We start from the raw sequence: 23,107 nt of genomic DNA on the forward strand, positions 1-23,107 counted from the left end.
ATATATCACTCCTTAGGTGGTAGTGGCCCCAAGTTCAGTAAAGTTGGAAAGATATTCACAGATTCAGACTTCCAGCATCAATAACTCATTAGATATAGGTTGTCAAAACATAAACGGTGCCTCTTTCCCATTGTTGCAAGGCAGACAATGTGCTACAAGCCCAGTTTTATCAAAAGTAGCTGTCTTTCAAGCTACAGGAATAACATTGGCGTCTATGGAGTGAACAGGGTCCGTCTGCAATTTGCAAAACCACTGCAACAGTAAAGAGAGACAAATATTCAATAACTTCACTCTTATACATTGTAGTGTCACTAAAATCACTGCAGCCTTCAACTGGCTCCTGTTGACAAAGTGTTTTAACAGAAATGTAAATGCTGTAATTTGATTCTTTTAATGAACCATGTAACTTGAATGGATGTGATGCTGGTGTGACCACAGTGCACACGTCTGATGTTGCTCACAGTGGTCCAAGGGACGCTCAGGGAGTTTGTGTGTTTGCTCAGACTCATGAAAAATTAGAGGGAACATTGGTCAAAGGCATGATATAATCTCAGGAAAGCCTTGAGGAATTTCTTCAATTCTGACACAAATGTTTACTTGATTTCAAGGATGAACTGATTTGAGAGTCATTCCGCCTCAATTCATGAATGTGGGACATTCATGAATTGAGGCGCATTAATATTGTAATATTGTAAATATCTGGCTACACTGAGAAAGAAAATGGAATGAAAGACCACAATCAGGAAGATTATGGTGAAATTCCCAAGTTCTTGCTTCAGACACACATGTAGAAATTCTTGGAAACATACTTTGACTAGTTTCCCTGTGTGCTAAATTTTTGAGTAATCAGGTTTAAAATTACAGTCAAATTCTTCTTTACATCCCACTTTATACAAAGAGAAATACAAGACAATGCATTTACTGTCCAATACAATGAATTAAAAGTTGTGGTGCAGATCAGCTGTTTGCAAGTAGGATAGAGTATGTGCACATTAAATGAAAAAAACAATGACATTGTTGGAAGAACAAGCTCTTCTCCACCATATGAACCCTGTTCAGTACTAAAAACTACCTTCTAAGCTTTAGTTCTGTTTAAATCAGAGCCACCAGTGTTTGAACAATAACAACCAGAATGTGGTGCATTTACTGAGAGAAACAAACAAATGTAGAATTAAGGGTGAATTATATTTATTCACTGATAATGACTGATAATAGATTTTTTTTGTTTAATTTGGTTTTATTTTTTTGTTTTCTTTTTGTTTTTGGGAGGCAATTTAGAGAGTCCAATTAATCAATTTGCACGGGGAGAACACAGAACTGGCCACAGAAAACAGCCCACCAGAGGAGTGGAGCTGTTTTTATGAGGCTGCACTGCTAATGACTGAGCCCACAGTGCTGCCCTTCAATTTTCTTTTATATATTTTTTCTTTTCTTTGTTGAGGGCAATTTAGAGAGTCCAATTAGTTTGTGTTTTTGTGACGTGAGAGGAAAGCGGAGCATCCCGGGGAAAACTCACGCGAACACGGGGAGAACACAGAACTCACCACAGAAAACAGGCCACCAAAGTGGTGGACGTGTTTTTTGTGGGGCTGCAGTGCTAATCACTGAGCCCACCGTACTGGGAAGAGGTAAGCGTTTGTGGTATGGTCTCCTCACTACCGGAGGACTTTGATGCCAAATGGGGTCCCAGCTTGCTGGATCCCTCTCCACAACCTGGCTCCTCCGTACCTCACTGAACTCCTGCTGGTGGTCTATGAAAGACCATCCTCCCCAAAGCTACATATATTTATAGTTTTGGTTGCAAAAGGACCTGTGGAAACTTACTGATGGTCTAAAATCTACTAAACCAGCTAAATCTAGACTATTGGTTTTCACATGAGTGGCAAGTTTGAGGTGCTGCATGGTTGTATTACTTGAAGAGATGCAAGTGTGACAGCCTACTGTAACTGACATCCAGAAATCTACTGCACCTTTGAGGTATCCTATGTTCTGTTGAGTCTGAAGGCCTGTGTGTGTGTGAGAGAGAGAGAGGTGGAATTATTGATCTGCAGTACATTATATCCTCTGTATTTCAAAAGGTACACTGACGTGTTTGCGCACGCACACGTGGGGTTTCTTTAAAATTCAGAAATTAGATGAAATGTTCTTGTAACTTGATCTGAAATTATCAATATATGTGTTCTAAAATATTTTTGGTGACTGTTGTGCATTTGTCAAGTTGTGTTGAGTTTAACACTACAATGTTGATTATGATGTGAATTTTCCCAGGTAATTTTGATATTAAGAATTATATCCCTCAAGGATTATATAAAATACCACTTAACCTGACTGTAATTTAGAACTAAAGTTACAATCCAACAAAAACATGTAAAAAAACAAAAAAGTCAGGAGACTCCCCGGATTTCTTATAAGCAAGCTTTATTTTCATTGATTTCATTTTTTAATTTATTTTTTATTTTTCAAACATTTTGATATATTTTGAAAGTAATGGCAGGGAAATTCCAAATCAGTGAGCGTAATTGGGTGGACTCCAAACTTGATACATAGTAATAATAATTATAATATTAACAATCATAGTGATCATAATTACTGTTATTATTATTGCTGTTATTGTTATTATCAATGCATTCATTGTTATTAATGTGTTATTATTGTTATTGTTATTATTGTTATTGTTATTATTATTATTATTATTATTATTATTATTATTATTATTATTATTATTATTATTATTATTATTATTATTGCAACACAGTAGAACTAGTAAGAGACCTTAAGAACAAGAAGGCAGTGCAATTAAAACGAATTGTTTTCTTGAAAAAAATAAATAAAAATGAATAAAATATATGGACCAGTATTTTATGCTGAATCATGTTTTTTTTTTCTTTTCATGTTTTTATACACACCCTTGGTATGGACGGATTTTTAAGACATGATGGTAAATTGTACGTGTTAAAATAAAAAAGAAACTACAAATGTATTAAAATAAAACAACCTCTTCGCTGTAGCATTTTTCTCCCCTCTAGTGACCATTTTGGAGAACGCACTGTGATGACGTTTCATCTGCGACGCACATCCTGTAACAGTCATGCGCCAATTGCAGCGTTGTTGTGGTCGCCTGTCGACCGTGTGGCAAGTTGGCGAATACCGAGTTAGTTTCTGACAGCGAGCTGCATTTCTGGAGAAGTTTGAGCTTCCGCAGAGTGAGAGGAGAGGCGTCCTGCTTGCTGTCTGACGGCTGTGGGAGACACAGGACCAGGAGGACTGCCATGTAGCTGAGCAGAAGAATGAGCAGTCAGCACGCTCCAACAGACTGGACAGACGACTACACGGTGCAGCAGGAAAATGAACTAGAAGCCCTCGCGTCTATCTTTGGAGATGACTTCCAAGATCTGCGGAACAAGGATCCGTGGAAGGTAGCTAGACATGTTAGCAGAGAGCATCTCCTCCAGTGAGCTAATGGCGGCTAAAAGTTGACACGTCTCCGTATGTTAGCTGTAGTAAACTGCACCACTGAGCCCATTTTGAATTGGTTTCCAGGTTAAAAGGCCTCCAGAGGTGCATCTCTGCCTGCGACCCAACGGGCTCAACAATGGACAGGAATGCTACGTGACTGTAGACCTGCAGGTCAAATGTTTCCCCACATACCCGGACGTGTGAGTGCTGACCCCTGACCTTTACACACCCACCGTTACTGCCTCTGGCCTGCACACTTTCCATGCACATGATGAACAGCTGCTCCAGCAAGTTACTGAATGTCTGTAGTAAATCAGTCTCAAAATACCTTTCAAATATCAGAAAATAGTCCATACTAGGAAATTAAAAATTGCAGACAGGGGCGAGGCTGAGGGGTGTCCAGAGTGTGTCCACCCCTCACAGCCAGTGGTAAACCCTGTTAGATGTCTATGCACATAACAGTGGAGTTACAGCCAGTAACTATTATTTTTCTACCAGAATTTTTCACAGAACCATTTTTCGGCAATCATTGTTTCCAAACAGATGCATTTTAACAGCACAACATCCCTGATTCCACCACATAATTGTGTTTTGTATTATTGCCATTGTATAGACAGCATAGAAATGCTTTTTACATGTAAATAAGGAATCATTTTGCTTATGTTTGTAGTTTACATGTATATGATTTAGAATAGAATAACCTTTATTAGTCCCACTAAGGGAAGTTTGCAACATCAGCAAAGTGACGGTAAGAATAATCAAGAAAACACAACTATTAATTAAAGACATAAGATATATACACTATATATACAATATAAATAAGAAAAAATGAAGAACACAAGGATACTAACAACACAAGTTTAAGACTGTATATACAAATGAATTACACTTGAGTTTGTTGCACATGACGGTTTGCTAATTTTCATTAAGTCGGTGTGTTTGTGACAGCAAACTGTCATGTGCAATAAATTGTAGGTTTAGCTGTGGACCTATTTGAAGTTCTTGTACAATGCAATATTGACCTAGAACCTGCAGCCAAAACAAAAAAAAAATGCAAAACAAAACGATGCACAGACATAGGGTAATGTCTCAACTAGGTGGGGGTCCTGAACCAAACAAAGACACTGATCTGTACTTATCATATGTAACTAAATTAGGAAGTGGGTAAATTGTAATTTTCTTATGAGTTTATCAACAATTAATATGCATAACTGCCAGATTTTTTTAGTCAGTTGGATGCTACATAGAAAAAAACATTATGTGCTACTATGTGCTTCTACATGGCTGTCTTGCCTGCATAAACAAATGATAAGACTGAGTGACCAAAAAATTACATTTTAGTCTACAGTGATTAATTTTAATTAAAAATAAACAATATAACTAATCCGCGTAAAACAAACAAAAAAACCAATATGTTGTGCTACCCCGGTGTAAGTAAGAGTCTCAACCTGGTCACACCTGTACACACTGCCTGGCTACGTAAGCAGCTACAAAATGTTACAAACTATTATATTTGTGTTTTTGCTTATTCTGTTGTACTCTGATTTTGTTCTCGCAACAAAAAGATAAAGCAGCAACTCAGAAATGTTAAAATGGCAAAGCAGATGTTAACAGCATTGTCATTAATATGTTTTCATGCACACTTACAGCTTCACACTCTCAAGTTCTCATACAAAACATATTGCTTCCACCCCTTTCCTGTGTGAAAACACAGTTGTCTTGTGATACTAGACAGATTTCAGCATGTTATGATAAGATTAATCTATAAATCCAAATTCAGATTCTTTGAGAGGAAAAACTGCTCAAGGAAAGAAAGAGTGCTGAAGCCTAGATGTCATCCCATCATGAGCATTTACTGACACATTATATCACCAACAGTCCTCCGGAGCTGGAGCTGAAAAATGCCAAAGGCCTGTCCAACGAAAACCTCCAAAACCTCCAGAGTGAACTTACCAAGCTGGCAGCGGGGCGATGTGGGGAGGTGAGGAAGCACGGACACACACGCAAACGTAAAATCACCCCCAGATTCCAGCTAACCTATTTACCTGTCTGCTCAGGTGATGATTTATGAACTAGCAGATCACATCCAGGGCTTCCTGAGCGAGCACAACAAGCCCCCGCCTCGTTCCTTCCATGAGGAAATGATGAAGAACCAGCGCAAGCAGCAGGAGAAACGAGCCTTGGAGGAGCAGCAGAGGATGGACCAGCGGCGCAAACAAGAGGAGGAGATGGTCAGGAAGGGGCACAAAAAACCCTGTTCTTGCTGAATTAGCTTTATCTGAGATTGTGGTGGATTGTAATTTTGAAGTGATTGATTAGGCTCATTCACAAAAGCTAAATAATTTTGATTTTCCTCTTGTGTAATACAAAGTCAAGAACACTGTCAGTTCACCAAGACAATTCACCAGAAATACTGCACATTGTGATAACAGACCCTGTAATGATTTTTTTTGGCTAAATATTGGTCATTTATAGGTAGGCTGCTTTACCTGAAAGACCTCTGCATTTTGGATTTTTTTTGACCTGCCAATTCTGAGGATACGACAAATCACATACCTTGCTGCTTAAATGATTTACAGAAATTCTAGTTTGCAGGATTTTTACTGTGGTGCTTTTCACTGTGTTAGGAAAAAGAGATCATGGCTGTTATCCAAAAAAGAGAGGAAGAAAAGCGAGAGGAAAAGAGAAGAAAGGAAATGGCTAAACAGGTATTTGTGCTGTAGTGTTGCAACCGATCGCTGCAGAAAACATGCACAGTTTATATTGTATTATATATGTGCATCTACACAGGAACCTAAACAGTCATGTAATTAGCTTTTTTAATGTCTTTATGTTGACAGGAGCTACGTGAGAGCATGGAACAATCAGTCTCTGTATTGGGAAAGAGCCCTCCAAGCCCTGGTGGAGCAACTCCTGAACTGATCGAAGCTAGGAAAGCAGCCGGTAACCGCCGCCGGACTACCTCAAACACACGTCACAGGTACACAGCATACTTTCACCACATTCACAAATACTATAGCACACTTCACATGAGAAGAAATGTACTACAAGTGCTTAAATGGATCTTTTTTGTCAGACGTGACACAAATAATGAAGACAACCATCGGTCACAGGAGCCTCTTCACTTCAACAGCAGCACTTTTGGAGAACTTCTTGTCCACAGAGGGAAAAGTTTAGGTGATAACTCTATGAGACAGTGCTGCTCATCTGGTGCCAAGTTGCTTATTCCACCTTGATAAGCCTTTTGTACATTTGTGTATTTGGACAGGTGCAAGCGAACGACTCAACCGTAATGTTTATTATGGATTTGAGGCAATCTCTGGAGAATTTGCTGTGATCTATGAGTGGTCGCTGCGCTGGAACAAGAAGATGGGCAAGTTCTTCACCACCCAGGAGAAAGGAAAGATTGAGAACTGTAAAAAGCAGGCAAGTAGAAAAGGGGCAGTTAAAATTAAGAGGTGAAATTATGTGTTTGCAATTGTAAAAGCAGGGAAATCTGCTTTTAATGCCTCTGAAAGCTGTTGCAAACATACTTTCTTAAAGCTATCACTCATGGCTAATTGCACTTGAAATTCTGTGCAGATCCACGGGGCAGAGAACGAGTTCAACTCCCTTCTGCGGCTGGATCATCCAAACCTGGTGCATTACATGGCGCTGAGCTCCACAGAGAAGGAGGACTGCCTGGTGGTTAACCTGCTTGTGGAGCATGTGGCTGGGATCAACTTGAACCAAAGCCTGAATACCCACACCCCTGTCCCTCTGGATAAACTCTGCCATTACACGGCCCAGCTGCTGGCTGCTCTAGACTATCTTCACTCCAACTCTGTGGTGCACAAACAGCTGGGGCCGTCCAGTGTGCTGGTAGACTCTGAGGGCCGCATTCGGTTGACTGATTACAGCTTATCAAAGCGATTTGCAGATATCTGCAAAGAAGACATTTTCGAGCAAGCCCATGTGCGTTTCTCTGAGGATACGGCAATGCCGACCAAAACGGGCAAAAAAGGAGATGTGTGGAACCTGGGGCTGATGCTGCTGGCTCTGAGCCAGGGGAAAGAAGCAAAGGAGTATCCAGTGACGGTGCCAGCCAGCCTGCCTGCTGACTTCCAGGATTTCCTTCACAAGTATGTATAGGTAGAAGCCTCGACAGTTTCTTACACCAGTGTCTTTGCCTATTTACTAAAGGAGGAGAAGATGAAGAGCTCCTGCAAACTGTCCTTTTATTTGAAGTAAACTTTGTAAGACGTGCTGCGTTTTGGTTCTTAGACAGTCATCAGGTAAAAAAAAATACATCTACTTTGGTACTAAGGTACCAAAACCTTGTATTTCTATTAAAAGTTACTGCAAGGTAAAGGACAGTGTGGGGAAGTTCTTGTTACCCATGTGTATTTTCTCCTGTGTACCTGCCTATTGCAGGTGTGTATAAGCCTTTACAGTCAAGCCCATTTACTATAAAAAAAACAGAGCTTACAAAGTGCTTTACCGACGAGGCAAAAAGAATAGACGGATACTCAGGAAGAACACTGAACAACAGAAGACTGGTCAATCCATCCATCCATTATCTATACACTGCTTAATCCTCATTAGGGTCACAGGGGGGCTGGAATCTATCCCAGCTGACTTGGGGCAAAGGGGACACCTTGGACAGGTCGCCAATCTATCGCAGGGCTACTTAGAAAGACAAACAATCACACTCACATTCACACCTACGAGCAATTTGGAATTATTAATCTGAGCATGTTTTTGGACTGTGGGCGAAGCTAGAGAACCTGGAAAAAACCAGTTCAAACATGTTAAGAGATACTCAAAATACATCTGTACAACAACACCAGATAAAATCAAAGTACCACATCCAAGTAAGGGAAAGAACAAGTGGAATAAATGAAAAATAGAGGGTAAAACCATAAACCCAGGGCTAATAGTCATGATAGTAATAAATTATGTACATCTAGGCAACCATTTTCTTCACACTATATTACAGATACGTTCTGCTGCTTTTATTGTTGTCACACTAATAATTCGAATGCATAAACTTTTCTAAAACAGTCTCATAATTTTAAATTAATTATAGCAGATGGAATGGTCACTTAAATATGGCTACAAGGGAATATTACTTTCATTATCGATTAATCTGATGAACAGTTTGATCAAGAGAACATCCTGTTTTATTCCTTTTTTTTGGCTATAATTTAAGACAAATAAGAAAAAAGAAGATTTAATAACTTGGACCAATCAGATATTTGGCTTGAAAACTTGCTTTATGAAAACTCGATTATCAAAATAGTTTCCAATTAATTTCTTTTGACCAATTAATTGATTCGTTTACTAATTACTGCAACTTCAGTTCGTTTAGTGTCTCTAAACTATTCCTACTATTCATCTAAATGTGTCTGTGTGCTTTGGTTCGTTAGCTGTGATGGAAAAATGTGATTATTTGCAATATATTTGTCATAAATATGCTAAAGTATACAAAGGCACTGGTTTACTCCTTCAGTTTATAGTGTTCTGGTGTCTGTCTGCTTCCACTGCAGGCTGTGCAATAAAAACAGTTTTCAGAGAAAGTTGTTTCAAGGTAGCAAGCTATCTTGTTGAGTTATTTTAGCTTATTCAGATCCTTTCTTTCAAATCATGTGTTGTTTGTTGTCAGCAGATTTCAAACATTGCTTATTTACTGGTACAATAGACTGCCTATTCTAGCTCAGTGCCAGAGGTTACTGTATAGTGGAATTACCAGTTATATTCAGTGTGTCTTTTTGTTACAGGTGTGTTTGCCTGAATGATGCTGAACGTTGGACAACTCAGCAGCTCTTGGAACACTCTTTCCTCAAGCCTCCCTCACCTAAAAACCTGCCGCAGTACCAGGATAACAGCCCAGAAGGTGACACATACATACATATTTTGGACAGAATATTAGAACCTCAGGCTACATCCACACTAATTTCTGTTCATTTAAAAGTTTTGAAGCAAAAATATTCTCAGTCTAGAAGAGTGTAAAAAAGAAAGCAGAGTGTTAGTCGCTTAGTTGCAGAGTCATCTGATAGACACATGAATCAGACAGTTTCTTAATATCTTCACCCTATAAGGAGTTTTCCAAAAAGTCAGTTTACTGTGAACTAAAACTGTGTTTGCTTGGGGATGGAACTCCAAAACAAAGAAGAGGCTGTGTTTTAGAAAATACCCGTGTACATGTGGGTGTAGCCTCAGGTAAAAAAAAAATTAACAAGTACAATGAAACTACTCAGTTCTGTTAAGTTCTGCTTCTTTTTAAGATCCAGTGTGAGCAATCTGGTTGCAACATAACTGCCAGACAGATAAACATGTAAGAAACCGTGACACTGCAGGTAATGTAATCTCATTTTTGAGGACATAAAGGAATTAATATTTCAACCAGAAAAGCACTGAGAGAGCACAGTACTCCGCCAAGGCTGCTCAGTCGTGTCATTTCCAGCAGCTGAAATCTTGAAAAAACTTGTGGCAGAAATCACGGCAACATAGAATGTGGCCATTCAATAGAGATGTACCCACAAACAAAATGACCTTGCGCTTAGCATAGGAGTGTGTTATGCATGTGTACGTTATGTACAGATACCGAATCGCATGACCTAAATATGTAGCGGGCAGCAGGAATTGATGGGACACAGAAACACCCCCACAATTTAATCAGTTGTTCCTTGTATCATTTCAGATAACAGATAAGTCCCAATAAGTCCTCAAAGGCTGATTTGTAGTAGGATCACAATCATGTGATCATCAGCAGGCAGCTGATGTAGTGTTCACTTGTTGTCATAGTTACAGAGACGCTGTGCCGCTATCTTGCAATGATACAGAAATCTTTAACAAATCCGTGGATCCAGACTATAAGCCGCATCACTGCCAAAATCTAATCAGTTGGTCCTTGTGTCATTTCTGACCTTCCCTGAAATTTTCATCCAAATCCATTCTACTACTTGGTGGAGTAATAAATGCATTTACCCTACATTAAATACATTCCAAGGCCCCATTTTGAGCCTAATCCTCTTTCCGTTGTATGTGCTGCCCTTGGGGTCCATTTTGAAAAACATCAAAGATTCCTTTATATTGTTTTACTGACAACATTTACATCTATCGGTTCATGAAAATAAAAAGTAAAAATTCAAGGCAGCCCTTGCTGGACTGCTTAAAAGACATTAAAACGTGGTTGCATCTAAACTTTGTGTTAATCAAAATGAGACTGAGATCATTACATTTGAGTGACCTGACCTTTTGAATGACCCTGACAGCAGTTCATGTTTTATGAAAGATCTTGGTATGATCTTAGTAGACAAACCAGCTCCATCTTTTTCCCATTAAGACTTACAGCCCAGTTGCAGACGTGTCTCTCTCCCAAAGACTCTAAAAAAGTTTTATTGCTATACAGCTATCACCATCAGACTATTTTCAAACTTTATATGCTGGACATTGGGCAGTCGTCTCCTCAGGGTGTGCAGCTGGTACAAAATGCGTCTGCTTGTTTTCTAACAGGAAAAAGAAAGTGTGATCACACTAACGCCAGTATTGGCCTCCCTCCACTCCTGTCTTCCTGTACATTGAAGAATTAAAGGTTTTATTGTTTGTTTTTACTGCGTCATCATATCCCGACTAGAGCACTGAGGTTGAGCAGCCAGATGCTCTTGGAAAGTTTCCGAGATCCAGACACAAAGATAGAGGTGATGGAGCCTCTGTGCTGGCTGCTCCACATCTCAGAAACAATTAGAACTTCTGTAAGAAATGCTCAGACTTTGGAGAGCTTTACATTGCTGCTGAAGATCTACCTCTTTTCACTGGCAGCGAACTTGACTTCATCTTTTATTGTGTTGTAATTTTTTTTACTTATTATTTTAGTTTTACTTATAGTGTTTTATTATGTTTTTATGCTTTGCTGTTTCAATTGTGCAGCACTGCTTTACCAATATATTGCAACTTTGATATTCAAACACTCATTTTTCGTACAACCTACCCTACAAACGTGCCTGTACATTAATGGTTGCTTATTGTAGTATGGTTGTGGTTTCTATGAACACTGAACAATTTCGACAGTATATATTTAGGCTGACCCTGTTATATTAATTGTCACCAGTATTCTTAAATTAGTGGATTTTTTTCTTGATTAATCATGTTTTGTTTGTATTGTGAATGAGGAAAAAACTTGGTATAACAGCAGCACCTAAATGTACTTCTTCAGATTGCATCTCTTCTTGATACACAGACCAGAGAAAAGCAGGAGTCACAGTTAAGAATTCAAACAGCTAAATGTTTGACCTTGTTGCTTAAGAAAGGACTTTCCCGATTTGTTATTTTTCAGATCTAGCTGTGGACTTTGCATCATCAGTAATACCCCGGAGCCACATCCTCAATGCTCCGTTCAGTTCAGGGCTGCAGGGGCAGCTTTCCCGCTACTTCAATGAGTTTGAGGAGCTGCAGCTTTTGGGAAAAGGAGCATTTGGTGCTGTAATTAAGGTTGGCTGCATTTTTTTTCCAACAAAAATGTTATACAGACATAACATCACACTGGCAAGTAAGTTTTTGTCTATTTCCTCCCTTCCACCTTCAGGTTCAGAACAAACTAGACGGTTGCTACTACGCTGTAAAGCGCATCCAGGTCAACCCAGCGTGTAAGCAGTTCAGACGGATCAAAGGCGAGGTGACACTGCTCTCACGGCTGAACCATGAGAACATTGTCCGCTATTACAACGCGTGGATCGAGCGGCATGAGACGCCCTCCACAGGAGTGCTGAGCAACACCGACAGCTCTGAGCCTCGGAGCACAGACGAAAAACCTCCTCAGTGCAGAGATCCGCCGCACCACATCAACGAGCTGGGCCTCCCTGACAACGTGGAGGACATTGCGCCGCCTCCAGCCCTGTCGAGCTCTGTAGAGTGGTCCACCTCCATCGAGAGATCATCCAGCGCCAAGTGCAGCGGACACCAGTCGAGTGACGATGAGGATGATGATGACGATGATGACGAAGATGTGTTTTGTGCCTCTTTTTTGTAAGTTGTGCGTTTTATTAAACGGGAAGAGTGTACTCCTGCTCAAACTACTGAAACATCACTGTTTATTTATCCTTCTGTTTTCATTTAGGCCGTTAGATAGCGACTCTAGGAGTGACATCATCTTTGACAATGGCGATGAAAGTATAGATGAGATGTCACAGGTTTGAATGTTTTCACTTCATCACTTATTCACTTTGTTTATGTTTGTTAATGTCAGACGCAGTGTAATAAACATCTGATGTTTCTTCCTGCAGGTTGAGCCAAGCAAAAGACCCGTGACTGACACAACAGAGAGCACGGACTCCGATCGAAATCTCCTTATAGCACATTATTTGTACATACAAGTACGTTTTCAATGTATGCTCCAATTTTACCACCAGAGATTTCTACTGTACATCTAACATATGCCGTCTCTTCCTGATAGATGGAATACTGTGAAAAGAGCACTTTAAGAGACACAATAGATCACGGCCTGCACCAGGACCAGAATCGGTTATGGAGACTATTCAGAGAGATACTGGATGGCCTTGCTTACATCCACGAGCAGGTAGAGTACTCAGCTGCATAAATATTAGCTAAGAACAAAGCGATGCTTTTAATCACTAATAATGCTCCTTTCTTTTAGGGCATGATTCACAGGGACTTGAAGCCTGTCAACATCTTCCTTGACTCACAGGACCATGTGAAAATTGGAGACTTTGGCCTGGCTACAGACCATCCTGCTAATGTGGTAAGCTTTACTCTAATGTGGTCTGATTCAAACTGTGTTGCTGTTTCTCATTGTTTTTGTGTTTTAATGAATGAAACTAGTCATGAAGATGTGATGATTTTTTAAAGAGTCTGTTTATCTCTGCCAGGCTGCAGGTAAATTGGAGGTGGAGGAGAACAGCTCTGCAGTGATGTTGAAACCAGACCCCACAGGTGCAGAGAGTTTAAATATGCAGTATTCAATTAATTTTAAACTTTGATAAAAACTGGAAGTTGATATTCTTGCCCTTCCGTGATACTATGGGTTGCTTTTGCTCATGTCTCCAGGTAACATGACAGGCATGGTTGGCACTGCCCTGTATGTCAGTCCAGAGGTTCAAGGAAATACTAAAGCCACCTACAACCAAGTAAGAATTTAAAATTAACATGTCTGGCTAAATACAGTAGAGTTTGGCCTTGCTGTCTATGAATTGCTTTCCCTTTCCTTGTTATGTAACATCACAGAGTTTTATTCTGTGCACAGAAAGTTGACTTGTTCAGCCTGGGTATCATCCTCTTTGAGATGTCCTACCGGCCGATGACCACTGGAGCTGAACGCATCACTGTCCTGAGCCAGCTACGTGTGGTACGTCCATGTTGGGGACTGGAAGCAATCAGTAGGAGTAATTTAAGCTGGTTTTTGAACCTGGCTTTTTACTTACCTCATCTCTTTATATGCTGCAGGAGCCCATGTGCTTCCCTGAGGACTTCACTGCGTGCGAGCAAGGAACACAGGTGAGGACAGCTGGAGCACAGCTTTTGATATCAGTCCATTTCCTCCTTGTTCTACAATCACTGTCTGACAATCATATACTGTACCGCTCTGTGTCTGTTCTTTATCAGAGGAAGGTGATAGAGTGGCTCCTGAAACATGATCCAGCCCTTCGACCCACAGCACAGGAGCTGCTAAAGAGTGATCTGCTGCCACCTCCTCAGATGGAGGAGTCGGAGCTGCACGAAGTGCTGCAGCACACCATGGCCAATGTCAACGGCAAAGCCTACCGCACCATGGTGGGCCAACTGTTCGCCCAGAACACCTCACCTGTCATGGACTTCACCTACGATATAGACATGTACAAGGTGAAGCTGCTGCTTGAGTTGACCGTGCTCGTCAGAGTGGATTGTGGTTCACTGTTTTTACATGTGGCAATATTCTACCACTTCTGTGGAAGAGAAAACAAAATGAGACAATTTGCACGTTTAGCATAAAACCAGAAGCAAAAGTTGTGCATGTGATCTATAAAAATACAAAGACACACTAAGTTTAATCAGATTTATTTAATGAAATGTTTACTTTTAAGACAGGGGGAAAAGTTTTTATAAGCAGATCTTTTAGTTCTCTTTTTCTGGTGAGAAAATTGCTGAAGACTTTTATTTTGAATATATAGTAAGTTGAAGCGTGATGCCGTGGCAGAAAGGCAGTTTGTGCATTTTGCTTGATGAACATTGGACACAGTGCATGAAGCAAAAAATTAAACCAATCAATATTTGTGTACTGACTCATCCTTGTTGACTTTTGGTTGAGTCTGCTTTGCAGTAATATTTAGTTTGGATCAGATGCTTACCAGAGAAAATCAGCTTATTCCCCTCTCTACCTGTAGATGTCACTGCAGACACACAAATCACTGCACTGCTCTTTCTTCCACACTGCCACACTCATCTGGTCTGTATGACAGACTAGCAGAAGGCCTGCAAGTGCTTAATCAGTGTCTCCTGATCCCTAACAGAGGCTGTTTGTTTGCTCTCCCTCCAGGGCAATTTCAGTTTCAACGGCGCCAAATTGCAGCAGCATGTGTATGAAACAATCACCAGGATCTTCAAGAAACACGGTGAGTACACTACACTTGTTTGGTGTGTGCGTGTGAACATAAGCGTTTGTTGACTCTCCACTGCCAACCACTTGGAGTCCTGACCTGCTGTGAGCCAGTTTTAGGGACCCCGACATCTGCTCCAGTGCGAGGCAGCTAAACAATACGTGCACTGTTGGGCAGCACAGATTCTGTGCAGGTGTTAGTGTTGTTTCTGTGCACATTGTTGATGATGTCCAGCTGTCCTTGTTTGTTTATTCTCAGTTTGTATCTGCTCACATGCACCAGTTCTCTTAGGGTGAGGGTCATGTTATCTTAGGCAGATGTAGCAGTCATACATAATGTTTGTCTTCAGGTGCGGTGCGTCTCCAGACCCCGCTGCTTCTCCCCAGAAACAGGAAGCTGTATGATGGCAGCGAGCTGGCCTGCTTCATGGACCACAGCGGAATGCTGGTTACACTGCCCTATGACCTCCGCGTGCGTTTAACACACACACACGCACACACGCACGCACGCACGCATACACAACACAGAGCGAGGTGTGCATGTCCACACTTATACAGAAACACTAATTATACAACTATTTGCATCAGCACATGCAAAAACACACAGTGTGAGGCTGCAATCAGCAGCCGCCTTAAGATCCTGCTGCCTCAGGAAACCCTGAGGACTAAATGGTTGTTTCCACACTGTGATTGATTACAGCTTGGTATGCTCTGACTTTACTGTCATTATGCACATGTACCCAATGTCTCAACTCTGTTTTCACTTTAGATGGCGTTTTCAAGATATGTTGCCCGAAATAACATCACGCACCTGAAGAGGTAAAGAAGATATTGATAAATGATTTAACACGTTTATGCCAACAAGGCTTAGTACAGGCTAACTTGTATGTTACTAATTTAGTAGTAACTTATGCCTTTTTTTCATAAACCAATCTTTTGACTACAGTAAATAGTGGCCATCATGGTTATGTCTTATGATGAAACCTAGAAATTTAGTATTCCATTGTTTTTAGGTTATGTTATGTTATGTTTAAGTCTAAGTTAGGTTAACCCTCTAATCCCCAAAACCTGAAAATAAATCACCCAAATTCTAACATTTGTCAGAGCAAAAACAGGAAGAATGAGGGGATTTTCTAATGGTCCTTGAAGTAGTCATCTGTGATATGCCTTTCCATTGAGACAAACAACTAAAGCTAAGCATAAAATGTCATCAAAATCATATAAATCCACACGACTCATTTGAAAAATGGACAAAAATTAACAGTTTATGTAACCAGATTGTGTAAAACACAACAAAATCTGCCCTCCTCAGTGAAACCATGAGGCCATTAATGACGGACAAAATTCAGGGACTTCTTAGCTTAACTGGACTAAACTGCAGGCTGTGTTTACACAGAGCAACATGTATGGATGGAAACATAAATGTAAGGAATGCAATAGCTATAGTATTTAGAGTCACCATTTTTTGGTTGGTAACACGTGAAAATTCAACTTTTGTGTATTCTTTTTTATGATCTATTGCATTTTAATTCTGCCATCCTTCCAGAAGCTGTGCTTCAGTTCTCTCCACTTCCATGGTAGAGAGTTCCATCTACAACTTTATGTTGCTGTGAAAAATGAGCTCACAGTAAATAGAAATGTGACAGTAGCAGGAAATGTCTGGAGTTTAAAGGGTTAAGTCAATTCTCCACCAACTAAAGCTGATCTGGCCAACTATATCAGCAGTAGGGCTGATGCGATGTGTTGGCCAGATTAGCTTTGGCTTTACCTCAGAAAAACCTCTGCAGTAAATTCACTACAGTTGTGTGAGCCTGTATTGACTCATATGCATACCAGGATCATGACAGTATTCAACATGTTAAGCAGAAGGGATGCATTTTCTGTCTCTGTCAAGAAACCGGACATTCACACTGAGAATAAACACAGTTTGCGTGTTATTCTTCATCTTTCTGAAGGTATAGCATTGAGCGTGTGTTCCGCCCCAGGAAGCTGGATCGCGCTCACCCGAGAGAACTTCTGGAGTGTGCCTTTGACATCATCACACCTGTCACCAACAGCCTCCTCCCCGATGCAGAGACCATTTACACCATCTCTGAAATAGTCCAGGAATTCCCTGCACTTCAGGTTACTCACACACGAAGTGCTTGTATTTTAAGTGATCCATTAAGCTGACAGTTTGTGCTGTGTCTCCTCATGGCGATTCTCATTCAGACTGGACAGTTTGTTCATGGGCTAGATGCATCATTCTTCTTTATTTTCCCGTGAATGCCAACTGCTCCACTTTAACCTTTTGCTGTTATTTCCCCTTTACTTCCCACACACATTCCCAACATACCAAAGTATGTGTAAGCCTGACAGATTTACACTGTATTTATTGTTTACATAGTAAATCTGTTACGTGCAGCTCTGTCCGCTTCCTTCCCTCCCTCCCAGTACAGTCCATTTCCTGTCCACATCCATTCCAATGCTGCGTCAGTCTCCAGTCGCAGCACTCTTTGCATACTTCATGGACCCAGTCAACCTTGGGACTGGCCTCTAGTTCATCCCTCATAGATCCTGTTTCTCATCCTCTCCACCACCTAGCTCTTTGTGTGAAAGCTTTTAAGAATATGTGAGACAGACAGAATGAAAGGGCAGCCGGACACAACAGTCATTATTCACTGAGGTGCTCATTGTACAGTGCTACTCTTGGTTTAATGGCAGCTAAGAGGGGTTAAAGGTGTGTTTGTGACTGCAGGAAAGGAACTATAACATCTACCTAAACCACACCAGCTTGCTGAAGGCCATCCTGCTCCACAGCGGGGTCCCGGAGGACAAACTGAGCCAGGCTTCCAACATACTGTGTGACGCCATGGTCAGTGCAGGTCGAATGCTACACGTGCTAACCACATTGCATGTCTGTTGCTGATATGCTGGTGTGAACATATGCTGTAGTGTTCTGGGCAAATACAACAGTGGTATCATTTTTATTGGCTTTTTTCCCCCCATGTATCTGCTCCAGAGCGAAAAGCTGACCAAACGTGAGGTGGAGGCAAAGTTCTGCAACTTTTCACTGTCAACCAACAGTGTAAGAGTCAACCCTGCGCATGAACCTTCTGTAAAAACATACAGTGCTGCAGCAGCTCACATAGACTCACCCATAAACATCGAAATCTCTCCTGTCCTCTTGATTTCAGTTGCAGACACTGTACAAGTACATAGAACAGAAGGGAAATCTGCAGGACCTGGCACCGCTGCTGGCATCACTCACCAAACAGAAAATGGCTGTGACACAGCTGGCCAAGCAGGGTCTCAAGGACCTGGAGGAGCTCACGGTGCTTCTGCACAGACTCGGAGTTAAACTGAGGGTGATTTAGATTCTGTGTAAATGAAAAGTTTTAAGACAAGAGCCACTGCATGTGTTTTCTCTCTGTTTAATCCAGATCTATCGGTTTTATAGGTGGTGGTCAACTTAGGCTTAGTGTACAAGGTGCAGCACCACTCTGGGGTCATCTTCCAGTTTGTGGCCTTCATCAGGAAACGCAAGCGAACTGTGCCAGACATAGTGGCAGCTGGAGGACGCTATGATCACCTGGTAAGTTTTACACATTCCACATGTTAAAACCTATAAATATATGGGTATGAATTCACAGCTAAAACCTGCTGGTATTATTTGAAAAATGTGGCCCAAAGTTTTCCCTCCACATACGCATTCATGTGAACCACATTTTTTTCCATCTCACATACAGCTCTTCTGTCTGCATTTCATTAATTTCACATGGAGCGGTGTTGGTGATACAGCCTGATGTCTTAAAGTGGTTTGCTTCCTGTTTTAGATCCTTGAATTTCGAGGGCCAGCTTCCACGGTGCCTGTTCCCAGTGCGGTGGGGGCCAGTATTGCCCTGGACAAAGTCTGTGCAGCTATGGCCAGCATGGAGGAGCCAGTGAGACAGACAGACACAGACACTGGGATTTGACATTCCTAATTATTGTAATGAAGGAGCAGCAGGCAGAGTTTCATTTTTAATGATGCCTTATTACAGCAGTCGGGTGCCACACAGCCACTTTTAGCAACACGTTAATAACTATGATCACTGCTGCTCTCGACTCTGTGGAGTTATTTTTGGAGCCGCATCATTTTCTATATTTTGGAATCAGATTGTGAAATTATGTTGAAATGAAGACCTGAAACTACTCCTTTATTGCACATATTTAACAGCAGCCCTCTGCAGCTATAATTTTTGACTGAATATGCTTTTCCACGTTGTTGCTAGGCATAATTATAGCTCTTGTTTTTTTGCTTCAGCCAACAGTGAGCTCCTGCGATGTGCTGGTGGTCCCAGTGGGTCACTCTGCAATGTCCAGAGCCATCAATGTTGTCCAGAAGCTGTGGAGCTCTGGGGTCTCTGCCGACATGGCCTACGATGTCTCACAGGTAAGCAGCCTGACAAACAAGGTTGTTTTTATTTTCAGATTTACTCATAACAACGTGTGGTTTTGCCTTTGAGGTCTTATGAAACTGCTGAATTCATTTCCTTCCTCATGTATTTGCAAAAACTATTTTCAGAACATTTTGAAACCTGTATTGTTTACATCCATATTGTCTTGCGTGCAGACTTCTTCTTTCCTGCCTTAATTGGTGCACTGCCAACATCTTTAGGGTTATCTGTCCAATAAAGGCAAAAATATTGAAACAAGTACAAAAAATGAAATGTGTATTGTACATTGGAGCAAATGCATGTAAAAATATTGCATCATATCAGACTGTGTATCATTAGGTTGGGCTCAGTGAAATGTCTGTTTTGATCTGGCTGTTGGAAAAAACTTGAACTTTTGGAATGCTTTGACAGTAGTGATAGACTGATTATTTGAATGATCAAATAATTTTGACAGAATCAGCCACAGCTAATTACAGGTTCACAAGACTGGTAAACAAAAAATATCTGTAGACACATCTAAAGACATAAAATTGCACATTAATTTTAACATGAGTAGAAAATTGGCAGGAAAACAGGCGCTTGAATAGAGCAAGTGTGTGCTACAATTCAAAATGAACTGCTGCATAGAGAGGTTTAGTGCTATTAGATGATCTGATATGTCTGAGCAAAGATAATTTCATGAACGGCAGTACATCAGACATTAATGAACTGACCAGGTTATTGCTAGGATAGACTGCTATCTGCTGAAAATGCTGTTAAGTGCACAACATGGAAGTGCACAACATGGTGTTGGTATTATACATCAGCTGCTGCAGTGAAAAAATATGTTGATATTTTTTTACATATATAATATTTTATATTTATATATTATATATTATATTTAAATTAATCACAAAAAAACTGAATATAAATTGTAAACCTGATATTTTTTGTTAACTATTTTCTGTCACTGATTGATTCCACATTTGTGAAGACAAACTAGTTGAAAATGTAAAAAAAAAAAGGGGGTTTGCATACAGACAAGCAGTGATGCTTTTTAAATGCACAAGGACTGAAAACCTTGTCAGGTCTGAGCCGTTAAGGCACAAACCTAAATATATCTCAACTAAAGGAAGCAATGTCCACTTCTCACCAAGTCACTCCCTTACTGTTATTTCCGGACCAGTGAAAGGAAAAATCTGAACAGAGGATGTCGGTAAAACATGTACTATACATGCAGACGCACAAGCACAATATCAGTGAGTTGCTGTATTACTTATGGAACTGAGCCCTCATGCTTGTCCAAACTCGACCACACTTCTGCTTTTGCACATTTCTAAATAGACAATGGAAACCACTGGGTAAAATAGGTGACCTCCTGATCACCCTCCTGTAGTAACCTCATCCCTCCTACAGAGGGCAACACCTGACTTCCGTTCTTGAGAGAAAAAGCAGCTCATTTGTTGGCAACTGACTTATAACAGCATCATAAATAGTAAATATCCTAAAGAATGAGCAAAGCTTTGTGGTTGCGTTTGAAAGAGGCAATGCAAAATAGTCTTTTCCGCAATAACTGACTCCGTGTCAGTTGAATGTTAGACACACTTCTGATTAAGTTTTTGATGACTTCTTGTTAGCAGTAACTGCACTGTGATGGAGTGTATCCAAGCTGAGATCAGTCCCTTCAAAGTGAAGCTTTTTATCCCCTGAGCCAGGACTTGTCATGCCATGCCTTTGCCACATTCTTCATGTTTCTGTGACAAACTGAACTGTGCGTGTTTGTGGAAACTGCCTCCCTGGCAAAGTCCTCTGCCCACATTTTATTTGCTCCTCCTGTTTTTCCTCCTCCACTCATTATAACCTATTGTTGTCTTAACTTTCCGCTTCTGCAGTTAGTGAGTGTTTGCTTTAATGGTCCTCATTGTCTTTTGTACTGGCACAGGACATAAGTGACTGGCCATCTTTATTTCCCCTGAGTCCTTCAAAGCAATTAGGAAAGGTTGGGTTTGGCTAAAAACAAGTAGCATTATGTTCCAAATCATCAAGAGTGTTTGTGTTTTTGTTGCTTATGTATGCAGGCCAGCGCTTTGACCAGTGGAGAGCTGGTGAGAACACCTTGTTCAGACCTTCTCACCCATCACTCCCCCTCACTAGACTTTTGTTAACACCACTCACATGCTGGCCTCTTAACAGACAGAATCTGCAGCTTTAATTCATCCCCAAGAGACGGTTCCACTCTTTTAGCATTTATTAGCCAAATATGGCAAACCCATTCCACATGCCGTCAGCTCAGGCCCAGAGCTGCCCATCTGCCTGCAGGAAATAGCTTACCTTTGACATAATTTGATCTGTCAGTGAGAAAGTTGTAAGAAAAGAGGAAGTGTAAAAGCTTAGATGATGACAAGGCGAAGTGACACACATACACACACATTGTGCGGTACACTGCAGGGTTTGTTCTGCACCATCGCTGGCTCGTCTAGCTGAGGAACCAAACTGAAGTTAATGAGAATAAATTGGGCCGACACAGACATAAGCACACATACTCACCGTCATGGTTGAATGCATTACCTGAATGTACATTGGTTTTGGTCGTGAGTCGCGGCTCACTGCGCGCTTGTTTAGTTCCAAGCAAAACTCTACTCAAAATGAACGACTGCTGCAATAGAATAATTTTTAGGCTATGATCCAGTGTTTTCAGAGAATGAGCTCCATTATTAATTTTTTTTTCTTACCTTCTAGCTGAGTGGTATCTCAACCATGTGTTTCCTCAGTCTTTCAGCAAGTAGATCAGTCACAGTTAACTATAATACTTTAATTATGTAATTCCTGTAATGTTTCCTAGCTTGACTTGTGATTCTTAAGTATGGAAGATAAATCCAGCCCTCATACCAATATATCTTGTATGTGGGCTGCAAGCTTTCAGCAGATTTCTCAGAAATCTAGGTCTCACAAAGTCCACACTGGCCTGCATCCTCAGGCAGTGGAAGGCAGCGCACCAGATTTCTACTTTCACAGTCAATTTGTGCATGTTGTGATAATGAATACCCCTAAGTATTGTCCCAAATGTTTAATGGAGTTCACCTGTAAATGACCTCACAAATTACGTCTTCGGTAATTCAGCTTTTTGTTATTTTATGTGTTCAGTCTCAGGAGGCGCTGTTGGAGCACTGCAGGCTAGCCGGCATCACGTGCATGGCCCTCGTCTCTGACAAAGAGGGAAACTATGTGAAGGTAAACCTGCCTTACAGTCCAGCTAAGCGCTGTCCAAGATGTTCCAATACAATCCAGAGATTCGCTGACATCTGAAGTCTAATTTGCATACGCTTGGCAGCAACAGACTTGGCTTTTGAACTGATATATTTTAAGTAAGCATGTGTTCTTCACTATAGAAAACAGCTCGTAGCATTGCAGATCATAACGTTCTACAAACTGTTTTGTTCAGGCAGAGTCATGGGAAGGTTGTGTACTTGCAGCACATGTTAAAGTCATTTTCTGTCCTCAGGTAAAATCCTTTGAGAAGGACAGACAGTCCGAGAAACGAATTCCTGAGTCGGACTTGGTGGACCACATCATTCAGAAATGTCGGACCAAATTCTCTGATGAGAGAAACATCAGGTAAAGAAATTTTGGCTTAACGTGCTGCTCAGATGTCTGAATGATGTGAAAAATTTGTTCTTATAAATGT

General features: G+C 40.8%; 1 protein-coding gene across 1 annotated transcript in view; it reads left to right on the forward strand.

Annotated features, from left to right (window-relative positions):
- Positions 1–3,069: 3,069 nt before the first annotated feature.
- The window catches only part of eif2ak4 (eukaryotic translation initiation factor 2 alpha kinase 4), a 29,294-nt gene continuing 9,256 nt past the window's right edge, over positions 3,070–23,107 (forward strand). Inside the window, exons 1-33 of the mRNA XM_023261115.3 lie at positions 3,070–3,416; positions 3,541–3,656; positions 5,335–5,437; positions 5,514–5,687; positions 6,084–6,164; positions 6,297–6,436; positions 6,533–6,633; positions 6,725–6,882; positions 7,039–7,577; positions 9,216–9,331; positions 11,774–11,928; positions 12,023–12,462; positions 12,554–12,626; positions 12,720–12,809; positions 12,890–13,012; positions 13,091–13,195; positions 13,323–13,386; positions 13,501–13,580; positions 13,697–13,798; positions 13,897–13,947; positions 14,056–14,292; positions 14,966–15,041; positions 15,376–15,497; positions 15,795–15,844; positions 16,981–17,149; positions 17,763–17,879; positions 18,027–18,092; positions 18,202–18,372; positions 18,465–18,599; positions 18,841–18,948; positions 19,311–19,439; positions 22,567–22,653; positions 22,925–23,037. Of these exons, the coding sequence (XP_023116883.2) occupies positions 3,288–3,416; positions 3,541–3,656; positions 5,335–5,437; positions 5,514–5,687; positions 6,084–6,164; positions 6,297–6,436; positions 6,533–6,633; positions 6,725–6,882; positions 7,039–7,577; positions 9,216–9,331; positions 11,774–11,928; positions 12,023–12,462; positions 12,554–12,626; positions 12,720–12,809; positions 12,890–13,012; positions 13,091–13,195; positions 13,323–13,386; positions 13,501–13,580; positions 13,697–13,798; positions 13,897–13,947; positions 14,056–14,292; positions 14,966–15,041; positions 15,376–15,497; positions 15,795–15,844; positions 16,981–17,149; positions 17,763–17,879; positions 18,027–18,092; positions 18,202–18,372; positions 18,465–18,599; positions 18,841–18,948; positions 19,311–19,439; positions 22,567–22,653; positions 22,925–23,037 (4,520 nt within the window). The 5' untranslated portion in view covers positions 3,070–3,287. The remainder of the gene's footprint in view (positions 3,417–3,540; positions 3,657–5,334; positions 5,438–5,513; positions 5,688–6,083; positions 6,165–6,296; positions 6,437–6,532; positions 6,634–6,724; positions 6,883–7,038; positions 7,578–9,215; positions 9,332–11,773; positions 11,929–12,022; positions 12,463–12,553; positions 12,627–12,719; positions 12,810–12,889; positions 13,013–13,090; positions 13,196–13,322; positions 13,387–13,500; positions 13,581–13,696; positions 13,799–13,896; positions 13,948–14,055; positions 14,293–14,965; positions 15,042–15,375; positions 15,498–15,794; positions 15,845–16,980; positions 17,150–17,762; positions 17,880–18,026; positions 18,093–18,201; positions 18,373–18,464; positions 18,600–18,840; positions 18,949–19,310; positions 19,440–22,566; positions 22,654–22,924; positions 23,038–23,107) is intronic.

Source organism: Amphiprion ocellaris, chromosome 20 (assembly GCF_022539595.1).
Source record: "Amphiprion ocellaris isolate individual 3 ecotype Okinawa chromosome 20, ASM2253959v1, whole genome shotgun sequence".
NCBI lineage: Eukaryota > Metazoa > Chordata > Actinopteri > Pomacentridae > Amphiprion > Amphiprion ocellaris.